Genomic DNA, 12,801 nt, shown 5'->3' with positions numbered 1-12,801 from the left:
CTAATTTTGACTGCATATGGGGAGGGAAAGGGACGATGGTGACGAGGAGTGTGGACCAGCTTCTTTTTTTTTTTTGAATAGGAGGACAAAACGACGTCGTATATGCTGATGTACACCGTTAATTGGGACCGTTTGTCTACTAGATGCCACATAAGCGTCCACGTCATTTTTTCGTAATGGCACTAACGGAATGTTCACGGTGGTACCAAAATGTTATGGATTATAATCTTTCAATGATTATTTTGTTTCAAAAAATATTTCAAGTAATAATTTGTTAGTTTTAAAATCTTTCAATGACCATTTTGCTAGTTTTCTCCTATTTATTCAGTGAAGAAGGTTGGTTTGTTGACTTCTAGGCGTTGGGGTGGCTGGGGAGATTTTGAGAAAATATAATCCAGTAATTAAGATAGAGATGGATCACGCGTGTAGTTGGGGAGGGTGGGGTGAGACCAAGGTTCTTTGTAACTTTTGACATCAATTTGAAATAAAATATTAACGGTTCAAATGGACAGATACATTGTATTTACGTAAACATGTACATCGTAATTACGTAGTATGAACCATGGAGATGGACAAATGAACGAATCTTCAATCAAGAATTAAACTAACCAAGCAGTTGAATACACATTCAATTATGAGCTGAGGGCTTTAAAAAAGTGGAGTCTTGATGCATCCTCATAAGGGCGCCCCAGTTATATATATATATATATATATATTGATTATGACATTTTTATTTCCAATAAAATTAATTACGATAATTTCTTTATTGGAGAAAAAAGACATATGTTTATCGTATGTTCTGTGCATATATGTATGCATGTATCTAACTAATAAGAACCCAACAGTAAAGATAATCCAATTTAATTATGTGTAAATGTGTAAATAATTTAGAGTTAGAAAGATCAATGCCTTAATTAATACTATCTGTAGGGAAAAATATAAATTCTACATATCATAATGTACTAAATGCAAAACTTTAATAGAATATTGAAAGAAAATAAGTATAAGAAAAACTATTTTAATATAATATGCAATTTTATTTTAAAATAAATAATAATATATATGTTCAAAAGATTCAATTTTAGGTTTTAAGTAAATAAAATATATTGTCAATTGTTTTTTAAAAAATTCACCATATCTATATATCTAATAATACATATAAGTTTACTCCTCTACAGTTAATAGAGGTAAATATTAAAAAGATCCAACTTTAAGATTTAAATAAATAAAAGTAGTCAATTATTTTTAAAATACTCATCATATCTATATGCCTGTCAACATATATAAATTTTACTCCTATGTGGTTAATAGAGGTAAATATTTATATAATCATAAACTTAATTTCATATTTTTTTTCAAATATATGTATATTAAGGCGTCACAATTTATAATAATTATGTCAAGCTTCCCTTTTCAATTTTTTAAATTTATTTTATGTGGGATATTAACTTTGTTAATTGACATAACATTATGATTAGTTAATTATGAATCCCAATATATCATATATGATCTCCTATTTTATTTTTTAGTTAAATAAGTTCCAAAAAATATACCATACTCAATGCACATAAATAAAAAATACAAAAATTGAATTAATTGTCAATGTTAATTTGGCTTGTGAAACAAATTTATCTAATCAATCGGTGCAAAACACAAACAAATAACTAGTATATATATAAAGTTGTAACCCATGCATTCAATATGGATAGAAAAGAAAATGTCAAAATAATATAAGGTTAAAGTGGTAGAATCATTGCTAACTCATGTGTTAATATGCTATATATATGTATATACTTCAATCACTTATTATCATATAGTTAACAAATAAAATATATTCATCATTTTTAATAAATAACCAATGCATTAAATAAGGATAGAAAATAAAATGTCAAAATAATATAGGGGTAAAGGGGTAAAGTGGTAAAATCATTACTAACTCATACGCTAATAATGTACTATATATATTAGACATTATAAAGAAAATATTAAAATATATATGAAAAATATTTCAATCACTTATCATCATATCGTTAACAAATAAATATATTCATCATTTTAAGAAAATAAATAATCATTTATACTTATATAAACTTAAAATTAATTTAAAAAGTTTGAGCATTATACTTAATCTAATAAAAGTTTAGTTAAATAAAACTTTCATCCAAGTGACTGAGTCATTTTATTTAAAAGTGTTCAAATTTATAAATTTATAATATGGAATATTAGTTATAATAAATGTGGACAAGTAAATAATGAAGTTTAAAAGTTTTGATAGACTATAAGGTTCTTATTCTTTCATAAAATAAAACTAACGAGCTTATCTAAAAGTATTTAAATTTTAGATTAAGTTTTCTTATAAACTAATTTGATAATTGCAATGATGTATATATATCACTCAATTTCTTACTTGAGAACTTTTGGTATATATTTAATAGAGTTAACTAAAAAAAACACAAACTTTTCACATTTTAACAATTTTAGCATAAACTTTTTTTCTTAACCTAAAAATGCACAAACTTTCGATTTAATAATAATTTTAGCATAATATCAAAATTTTTTATTAATTTAGACGGAAATTGCTGACATGTAAGCCAAGTGGGGTGTGGCCGCTGGCAACCCTAGTCGGGTGGGGGTGGTGGCTAGCAATGAGGCCCCCACCGCCGACCACCACCCCTCTTCCCCGATTTTGATTTTTGTTCATTTTTTTTATTTTCTGAAATAAATTTATTATTAAAAAATATGGTGGATCTCACTCGACCTACACGTTAGCAATTTCCGTCCAAATTAACATAAGATTTGACGCCATGCTGTAATTGTTATCAAATTGAAAATTTGTGTATTTTTAGGTTAAAAAAAATTGTGCTAGAATTGTTAAATTGTGAAAAGTTTGTGTTTTTTTTTGTTATGAACCTTATTTAATATATAATTGTATATTACAAGTTCAAATTTACTGCATAACTTTCTACATGCTAAATATATATTAAAAGTTTATCGTACTAGGCCCATGGACCTCCATTGTAACCGGAAAAAATATATATATAAATCTCAACGACCCTTTGATGCCCTTAATGTACTCGCCGAGATCCTGCAGCACCTAAATTCACATGATATCAGAGACAAAGGTCCGCAATAGTTCGTGTTCACTCCCAAAGAGCTACCTACTCCAACTCAGGTGCCACCCAATGCCCTGTAGTCCCATGCGCCGATGAGTGCATGCGACTAGATCAACACAAGCACCGCCATGCTCCATTGTTAGGGCTAGCACGTGCTCAGCTGGCACACGAGCAAAGCCCAGCGCCCATGTGAATGCTCATTCCTTTGCTTAATTAAGCTCATGTCATTCGCACATGACTGTCCAACTCCTGAATGTTATTCGTGGTCTTGCATGCCAAGGTCCATCCTTTCACGCTCATGCATACCCGTGGCTGAAGTCCGCGCCCAACGAACGAGCCAATCCTACTCCGATAAATAATCACCTGTTCACATCACCACGACTTGGGCTTCTTGATTTAGTACGTCCATCAAAGTACCTCAGGCCCTCACTGATCATACCCCTGTACGCTGAGCTCCACGCCAAGCATGCCCCTGCTCGCTCAGCTTCCACAGGCACACCCTCGCATGAGCACGCTCAATATCCGTGTCGAGCACACCCTTGAATGATCAGCTCCAGGTGAACCTCACACCTGCATGATCAGCTCCATGCCAACCTCGCCCCTGCATGCGTAGCAGCATGTCGGATTTCGGTCCATTTTACACTCAAGCCCGTGCACACCCTGCCTCACATTACACGGTTGAACACCAACCAAAGAACATCGCCCAAAGCCCCCTGACCTATGCACGTCCCCTAGTTTGCCAAGCTGACTTGCCCCCTCCCACATCCACGTAATGTCTCCTGCAAGACATGGATTCAAGGCTAGCACCGATATTAGGTGCAGATCTGTACCCCTATCCTGATTCAGAGATTGAGCCCCTTAGGACACGTTTCCTATGAAGGAATCGAATAAAGCAGAAATGAATGAGTTCAATAAATGAAATGTAACTGATATGATCCAACTAGAGGACCCTTCACACGGGCATGTGGAAGCATTCCAGGATGACAGGGTATGGCATGAAGTCGAGTATTGGGACATGCTGATATGATCCAGCTACAGGACCCTTCACACAGGCATGTGGAAGCATTCCAGGATGATGGGGTATGGCATGAAGTCGAGCATTGGGACATGCACGTGCTAGCTGGACTTAGAAAAAGAGCACGAGCCGAGCGAATCGAACTAGCCATGCAAAGGATGTTATTGCATGTCCATGGAGGAGTAGTCAAGCTCTTGGACGGCTGCATGTGGAACTAAAAGCCACTATCGTTCATATCCTAGAAATCTATTTAGAAGATGATCCAAGTTCAAAGGGCTGAATTCAGTTGCTTTTTAATTACTTGGGCCTATTTCATTTTGGGCTCATTACACTTAGGATTTATTTTAGTCAAAGTCCATTAGCCCATTTAAGTTATCAGCTAGTATCTCTCTATAAATAGGCATGTGGCCTCCCTAGAGAAGATAGATCAGTTTTCATTCAACTTTGTGAGAGAGGTTTTCTCTGAGCTGCTCTGCAGCAACTTTGACGATATTGCAAGTGTGATGACTTGTGATTCCCGACATTTATAATATTGGTTTCTAACTCCTTATAGCTAACGGGTCAATATTTCATATTATAATATTGGTTTCTGGCTCTTTATAGTCAGCGGGTCAATATTCTCTATCCTTGAAACCTTTATTAGACAATCTCGGGTTTGATCTCATTCTATTGTTGTTGGGTCTCGTGGCAGGTTCGTCGAGGTTCACATCATTTGGTATCAAAGCTTTGGCTCCAATCCAGGTTTCACCTATCCTATTTCGTTCTTGTTATTGTTCTTGTCCTAGGGTTCGACAAATTGTTGAACGATTTATTGTTGTTTCGGAAAGGTCTGAAAAACAAAAACAAAAACAAAAGAAAATTCGTCCAAAAAAAAATACATAGAAAAAAAAAGGGGGGAAAAAAAAGGAAAGAGCAATTGTTTGAGAAATCTTTACTTTTGGGGTGATAGAAGTTTTCTTAGATATATCTCTGCTAATCAAGTAAAGTAGGGAATTTCAAAAATTTCCTATTATTTTCTTCTATATCTGCCACTATCCCAGAATTACCTTCCTTTATATATTATTGTTTACTTTGATGGACCACTGGCATATAAAGTGCAATTGGGAAATCTAATATTATTTCCTTTCAATTGAATATTTTCCTATCATATTCCTTTTTTGTCTCTTAGAATCATTCATTCCTTCCATTTCGATACTTTCCATAAATATCTTGTTTCCTTATTCCCACAAATCTTCCTTGTACATCTCAGTTACTTCGTTAACTTCATCTATCACATTATTTATTTTCTCATTTAGATTTGGATCCTAAATTTGATTCAATTTCTGAAATCAATGATTATAAGTGCTTTGGGCTAATCAACTGATTTTACTCTTGCGATTGAATTGTTTAGTTTCTTAGGAACTTTGAGGAGAAAATCTAGAGAGAAAAAAAAAGGCAAGAGTGGTGAGTATATCAAAGGGTAAAAGCCTAAAATTGAGTGAAACACGAGTGTTGAGTGACATTAATTTGAGTGCAAACACGTGAGCGAGTGGTTGTGAGGTCCATCTCTATTTTCTAAAGTTTCACTTGCAGATTTCATCATACCACAAGAAAGCAGTGGAAATGATCACAATAACGGAGGAACTAATTACAAAATGATTATCCGAGATGTGCAACAACAATTTGAGCGCATGAATGTGATGGTTGATTTGATTTACGATTGGTTGGAAAGGCGAGACAAACGGATTGAACAGTTGCTAGATGGCTATGACAAAGCTTCTGGTTCATCCTCTTGCAAATTGAAGTGGGGTTCCTCGACGAAGAAGGAAGAGAAAATAGCCTTGAAGCCAATAAAAGAGAAACCCACAAACAAGTTTCAACCCAACGCAAAGAGAATGGTCATATTGCTTTTCAATTCCTAGACAACGATGGTCAGAACGCAACGCTATTGCCGCTTCCACCTAACCAAAAGGAGGAAGAGCAACTTCAAATCAAGCGGCCCATTGACGAGAAAAGTGAGGAATTCAAGAACGTCTTTCTCGAGCAAATGCCTCCAGAAAAGTCACCAATCAAGTTAGTTGTCATAGATTCGAGGACGAATTTTTTTGAAGAGAGGGGGAATGATATGATCCAGCTATAGGACCCTTCACACGGGCATGTGGAAGCATTCCAGGATGACGGGGTATGGCATGAAGTCGAGCATTAGGACATGCACGTGCTAGCTGGACTTAGAAAAAGAGCACGAGCCAAGCGAATCGAACTAGCTATGCAAAGGATGTTATTGCATGTCCATGGAGGAGTAGTCAAGCTCTTGGGCGGCTGCATGTGGAACTAAAAGTCACGATCGTTCATATCCTAGAAATCTATTTAGAAGATGATCCAAGTTCAAAGGGCTGAATTCAGTTGCTTTTTAATTACTTGGGCCTATTTCATTTTGGGCTCATTACACTTAGGATTTATTTTAGTCAAAGTCCATTAGCCCATTTAAGTTATCAGCTAGTATCTCTCTATAAATAGGTATGTGGCCTCCCTAGAGAAGATAGATCAGTTTTTATTCAACTTTGTGAGAGAGGTTTTCTCTGAGCTGCTCTGCAGCAACTTTGACGATATTGCAAGTGTGATGACTTGTGATTCCCGACATTTATAATATTGGTTTCTAGCTCCTTATAGCTAGCGGGTCAATATTCCATATTATAATATTGGTTTCTGGCTCTTTATAGTCAGCGGGTCAATATTCTCTATCCTTGAAACCTTCATTAGACGATCCCGGGTTTGATCTCATTCTATTATTATTGGGTCTCGCGGCATGTTCGTCGAGGTTCGCATCAGTAACGATATTAAGAGAAAATTTGTATTTTCAGGTTGATATTGAAAACATGGTAGAGTGTAACAGAAAAGTTAAGACTTATCCACCAATATTCTGTTTAAGCAATCAAGATGCATATTTATGTCCATATTTTTTGTTGAAGTGGTGGAATGAGCATTTCGTAACTCGTTGGAAGGAATAATCAATACATCAAATTGAAGAGAAGATCGTAGCAGATGAATGCTCATTTCAACTTTTATAAGTGCAACCAGACAAGATAATAATCCATTTTTATTTCATCCAATTCTCTCGTACCAAACATGACTTACAGATTTTAGGCCCATCCGGGGATCAGTTCATGCACGCCATGGACAACTAGTTAGGAGATTAGAACCTCACGGCAAGGTCAATTTCCATGTGGACAAATAAAATTAAGCATTTCACACTTAATGCCCCCCCAGTTTTAAGTCCTTGCCAATTTTGTCTGGATTTTTCCCTTGTTTTAGGCCCTTGTCAATTTTGTCTAGATCTGTCTCACAGTCTCTTCAAATATTACTGGTTAATTTTCATGTATTTAAAAGATATCATTTGCACCTAAAGTGGAAAAATGGGTGAATGAGCAACAAGTACCTAGGTAAGGCATTTGGGAATGTGAATTCATGAATATAACTGAGATCCCTAATTCATTAACAGGTTTTAATTTGCCTTTGATGTCTAAAACGAACCAAGAAAGCGGTACTGCTGATTCCCCAGTCATTCAGCTGATGAGTAAAGCAAATCAGGTCTTGTCTCGAACTCGTGCATCGAGAAAAAGTATTGACGCATCTGAATCTAGCTAAGTGCTACATCTCATTCTAGTTGGTGACTTTGGGATCCAAAGCAATGGAACTCTGCCCTTATCGGGAAGGTTCTTGACCCCCTTTGGTGAAATCCGTCTGACCAATAGCATAGATTTCGTAAGAGAAAAAGACAAAAATCCCCTTGTGATTAGTGATCGGGATAAATCGTATCATTTTCTTTTATTTGGGATAATTAATCCCCTGTGATTTGCTCCATTAGACATAGAGAGTTGCGGCATTAATTTTTTTCATTTTTAATCATTTTGGTCTTAAATCTTTTTCTTTTATCATTCATATCCTCAACTTTTCATTTTGTTTCATTTTAGTCCTATAAAGAAAAATTGAAGGGAGAAGGGGTTAGGATCACCGATTGAAAATGGAAAAAAAATTAACGCCGTAATCCTTATGTCTAACGGAGCAAACTACAAGGAGGTTAATTATCCCAAATAAAAGAATATGATGTGATTTGTCCCAATCTCAAATCACAAATGGAGTTTTTGTCTTTTTCCCATTTCATTAAACACGGAAGCCTTCATAGATTCCACCTGGCAGATGCCTCCCTTAACAGAGTCTTGGCAGATAACCATGGGAAATAAAGCTACTATTTAATATCTGCTACTTTCCATTCATCTATAATCTAAAGCTGATATGTTGGAAGTCAGCATCCTACAGAAGCTTACGCGATTCCCACCAAGAATGACGAGACCCGACAACTAAAGGAACCCAAGATCGTTCCACAATCAGATTTAATTGACAAACCCTCGACCCGTTATTTACAATATAAACAAGAACCTTGGTATAACTAACCTCAACCCGTTATTTATTGTGAAATAAGAACCTCGGTATATCAGAAGACGCCACAAACAGTGATGAAATACCGTTTGATAAGTCGATGAAGACGACACAAACAGTGGTGGAAAGCCATTTGATAAGTCGATGATGAACACTACGAAAATTTCCGATAAGTTCGAATTAATTATTCAAGAACCAAAAAGAATACTCTCACAATTTCTGAATATTCCTTTTTTATTAAAAATTCACTAAGATGAATATATATATACATAAACTAATCCTAATCTGGCCATATCTCCTCCTATAGATAAGGAAAATAAAACCTAAAATATCGATAGAAATATGACATAATCTATAAATATATGAAATCTAAATATCCCGAGAATATCTCCATGAGATTTAAACTTTAAACAAATCTGATGATATCTTCTCTTGATCTACAAATATTCTAAAAACTTTCTCAAACACTTGTTGAATTTAGCCTTGTCCGGGGATCACGTAATTCATATCCAATAGGCCTCCACGAATTTGCTTGAGCCCAATCCTCTTGAATCAGGCCGTTGAGTTCATCTTTAAACTTCTTTGCTCGTGCTCGCGTAATCGATCCAATTGGAACTTGAACTGGATCCCTTGAAGTCGTGCTACGATTTGCATCAGAAGCTCTGCAAACATCAAAAGCCCATGTCTGCAGATTAAGCCTGAGAACTAACTCTAGATGCTTTCTCATTAGCTCATAATCAGTCTACAGGTGTGTAGAGACATGTCACAGGCCTAAGGCGCAGATGAAGGCCTGGTACTCTTATCTCTTGAAATTTCTCACAGTGCAAAAGGAAGCTAGCAGCTCTTACCTTGGGATTATAGCACCTATTTTCTTGCTCCACTTTGACACAGGCAGATGACAGATTCACAATCACAAGAGTTGTGCGAAAGAATCTGCAAGTCCTCACACCAGTTCCCACCACCATCTTCGAGACCATACAAATTACTTCATGAGTCAAGATCAAATAACAACAATGACCATAGTATGTTGTTGGCTGTCGATTTGCAATGAGACCTAATCGGAAGCCTCTGTTGATCCATGCTGGGAGGCAGATCAATGATCATGCCCTTTATGCAGACAAAAAGGCAATTCCTACAGAAAGACAAAACAATGGCGAGGGAAGAGAGACAGAAAAATCGGACATAGACTGCTTAAAGGGACTCTGTCCTACAATGGCGAGGGAAGAGAGACAGAAAAATCGGTCATAAAGACAGCTTAAAGGGAACTCCGTCCTATGCACCTGTGAATCAAAGTTGGTGAGAGATACACCAATATAAGAAATAGTTATTTAAACTTTCTCGCTGTAATCAGAAGCATCTCATGTCTGCTCATGTTCCTTCTTCTCACCAGTTACTCAATACTCGAGCTCTTCAAGTCCCTGAAAACATGATAAGTTCAATCTATAATGCTAAGCACCTGTAAGAAAAGGGAGAATATAAAGATAAACTAATACAAGATCAAGACGAATGACTTTTGTATCAGCAATATCATCAGATACACACCTTTGTTGCTCCTTCATCACCGGCAGATATCAGCAAAGTTCTTTCTGGCTTCTGCTCACGGGAATTATATTAATACTCACTTGGGACCATCAATTTCCATGTCTGTTCCAAAAGCTCTAAACTTTTTAACAGACCAGTTAATACAAAAGCTTCCCAATGCATAAAGATATATATCTAGTTCAAAGCAGCAGCGTGTATCCTCTGTCCTTGCCCTGGAAAGAAAGGGGATTATAGTGCATGGTTCAGAGTAAAATTAAGTCTGTATCCTCATCATGTCACATTCACCAGATTATTGCTGAAAATAGCGTAAATGCCTAGAAATGATTGATCATCGAATAAAATAGGAGTACATAAAAGAATGAGTTGTGATTCTCGGTAAGAAACAATAGGCCCCCCATGTTTTTACCAACCTTGCTCTTCCTTTCAGTACCTCTCCATGGGTTGACCGTCACTCTCCCAGATTGTGAAATATGGCAAAATACCATAAAAGAATAGCAGCCTGAGAAATAAAATCACAAATTGCCTTTACATCTGCTTACCCAACAAAATAACAACATAGAACGAGATTATAGACATCAACGGACAAAGGTGTAAATAATATCAAATACTATGTTCAGCATCAAGTGTAGTCAACACACAAAGTCAAGAAGAAACCTGAGATACAATAAGAAGCACCGTCTAAAGGCTGATACTTTTACTACCATTGCACACTGTTGCTTCGAGGAATTTCAGCCATAATACCAAAATAGAACGAGCACACCAGAAAAATTTCAACGAATAGAGGCATCAAGGATAATAATGTAATTCTTATTGCAGGGATGTAGCCTTTACAAATCACATAAAACTGCATAAATTTTTCATCCGACTCAGACAAAGATCTTATTCAAGTCTTTTTCCATAGACCAAAGCAGCATAACAGGTGAAAGATATATCATTCATGAGTAAAAGCATTTTAGCATCATGCTACTCTAATTACGCTATGCTCGAAAAGTTCTCAGGCACCACAAAGGCCTTAAAATCTAACAACCCAAAAAGCTCAAAAGCCGATCATCACTGGAACAGTAGGGAAACAGAAGAAATTGCTACTACGACCCGATCCTCAGATCAGCTGGCCCAATAGCGAGCCTGTCTTCCGCAGCAGTGAGCTTCTCCTTCTCGAGAAGGAAGGTCTTCGTGATCATGTTGCAGAACAAGTACACGAACTGCACTGAGTCGTTGGCCGGGACAGGGTACGTGATCCTCTTGTAACATTCCCACGGCATCCTGGAATCAACCAAAGCCACCACGGGAATCTGCAACTTGTCAGCCTCGAGGATCACTGAGGACTTCCTCTCGGTGTCCAGAACCACAAGGCAGTCGGGGGGGCTGGTGGGACCGAAGCAGAGCTTCTTGTTCCGGGAGCGAAACTTCTTCGGGCTGCAGCTGTTAGTGAGGAACCCACCGGTCCTCCAGAGGACGTTGTTGCTGGGGGAGTAGCAGCCAATCTTCTTGGTCATCTGCTCAACAATTTCGTCGAAGAGTGGGTTGGTGTTGACAAACATGAACCGGCCCTTCTGGCGGACCAGAGAGCCAATGAAATCGCAGGCGCTGCGGAGGCAGATCAGGGTTTTGTCCGAGTCGATGATGGGCATCTGGTTCCGGATCCCGTAGGTGAAAACCTTGAAGTGCTCAGAAGCCGCTCGGCGGCCCACATGGGCATTTCCACTCAGGAGCTTTTGGATAACAATCGAATGGAGCGTCATTGGAATGTAACTGCATAAAAGAGACAGCGAGCTGAAGAAATATTCCAATTTCATCCGACACACGTTTAGTGCAACTGATCGTAGAGTAAGCAACAAACAAACACAGATGACAACAGGAAAACCGAACCAAATCTGCTCAGCTAAGTAGCAATGAACGACCATACATTCCACTCAGAAAAATGTGTTTTCTTTTTGTTACTGCCTCTCATTCATTGTTAGCCCAGAACTGGGTAAAACAACATATAGTGAAAAATCAAACTTTCCTCTTCAGCTCATACATTCTGATGAGACAATCAATCCCTTTTCCACAGAGAACTCACTGACCCATCTTTAAAAAACCGAAAATCCCCAAATTTCAGTCAAAATTGACGCAGGAACATGAAATGAAGGATAGACCTGCGAAATTCAGAAAATTGAGGTAAATTTCTTGATCTCTCTGGAGCAGCAGCAGCTTGGTCGAGGTGGAGAGGAAGGTCGGTGGAGCAGTTGGAGCTGGTCGCGGTGGAGCGGGAGGCCGGAGCAGCTCTGGTCAGGGTAGAGCGGGAGGTTGGAACAGCAGCTGGTCGCCGGTAGCGGTGGAGCTGCAGGGGGCAGCACGTCGCGATGGGGAAGGAGTAGCAAGGGCTCCCGGAAGCACCAATAATCGCCGCGCCGGTCAGGGAAGGTCCGTCGGAGGGTAGGGTTGTGGGGAGGGAGAGGAATAGAAGAGATGAGGGGTCTGATGGGAGATTTCTATTTCATTTTGCCCCCGAAAAAAATTTTGTCACCAATTTAGTCCAAGTTTTCATACTTCATCTACCATTTTAGTCCGTCTTTAACTTTTTAACAGAACGAAACGCAGTTGTTCCCCTGAACGAAACGAAATTAAAAATATTACATATCATTTAATAGTCAGGTTAAGTTTAATTTAATTTGATTTAGTTTGATTTGAGAAGATAAAAAAAAAGTAATTGGAAAAAATACGTGAGAAATT

The 12,801-nt window shown here is 37.5% G+C and overlaps 1 protein-coding gene across 1 annotated transcript; it reads right to left on the bottom strand.

The window, feature by feature from the left end:
- Nucleotides 1-10,864: 10,864 nt before the first annotated feature.
- LOC116189061 (ribosomal protein S2, mitochondrial) lies at nucleotides 10,865-12,576 on the bottom strand. Its single transcript, XM_031518589.1, has 2 exons — nucleotides 12,225-12,576; nucleotides 10,865-11,838 (listed from the first exon to the last, which is right to left on the bottom strand). The coding sequence occupies exon 2, from the start codon at nucleotides 11,826-11,828 to the stop codon at nucleotides 11,172-11,174; it is 657 nt and encodes a 218-aa protein (XP_031374449.1). The 5' UTR covers nucleotides 11,829-11,838; nucleotides 12,225-12,576; the 3' UTR covers nucleotides 10,865-11,171.
- Between the last annotated feature and the right edge of the window lie 225 nt (nucleotides 12,577-12,801).

This window comes from Punica granatum, chromosome 8 (assembly GCF_007655135.1).
Source record: "Punica granatum isolate Tunisia-2019 chromosome 8, ASM765513v2, whole genome shotgun sequence".
NCBI classification, from domain to species: domain Eukaryota; kingdom Viridiplantae; phylum Streptophyta; class Magnoliopsida; order Myrtales; family Lythraceae; genus Punica; species Punica granatum.
This window is presented reverse-complemented; position numbering and strand designations above follow the sequence as displayed.

Bases quoted from the DNA above. Each gene is read 5' to 3' on its own strand.
- LOC116189061 (XM_031518589.1), bottom strand. From the start codon at position 11,828: ATGACGCTCCATTCGATTGTTATCCAAAAGCTCCTGAGTGGAAATGCC.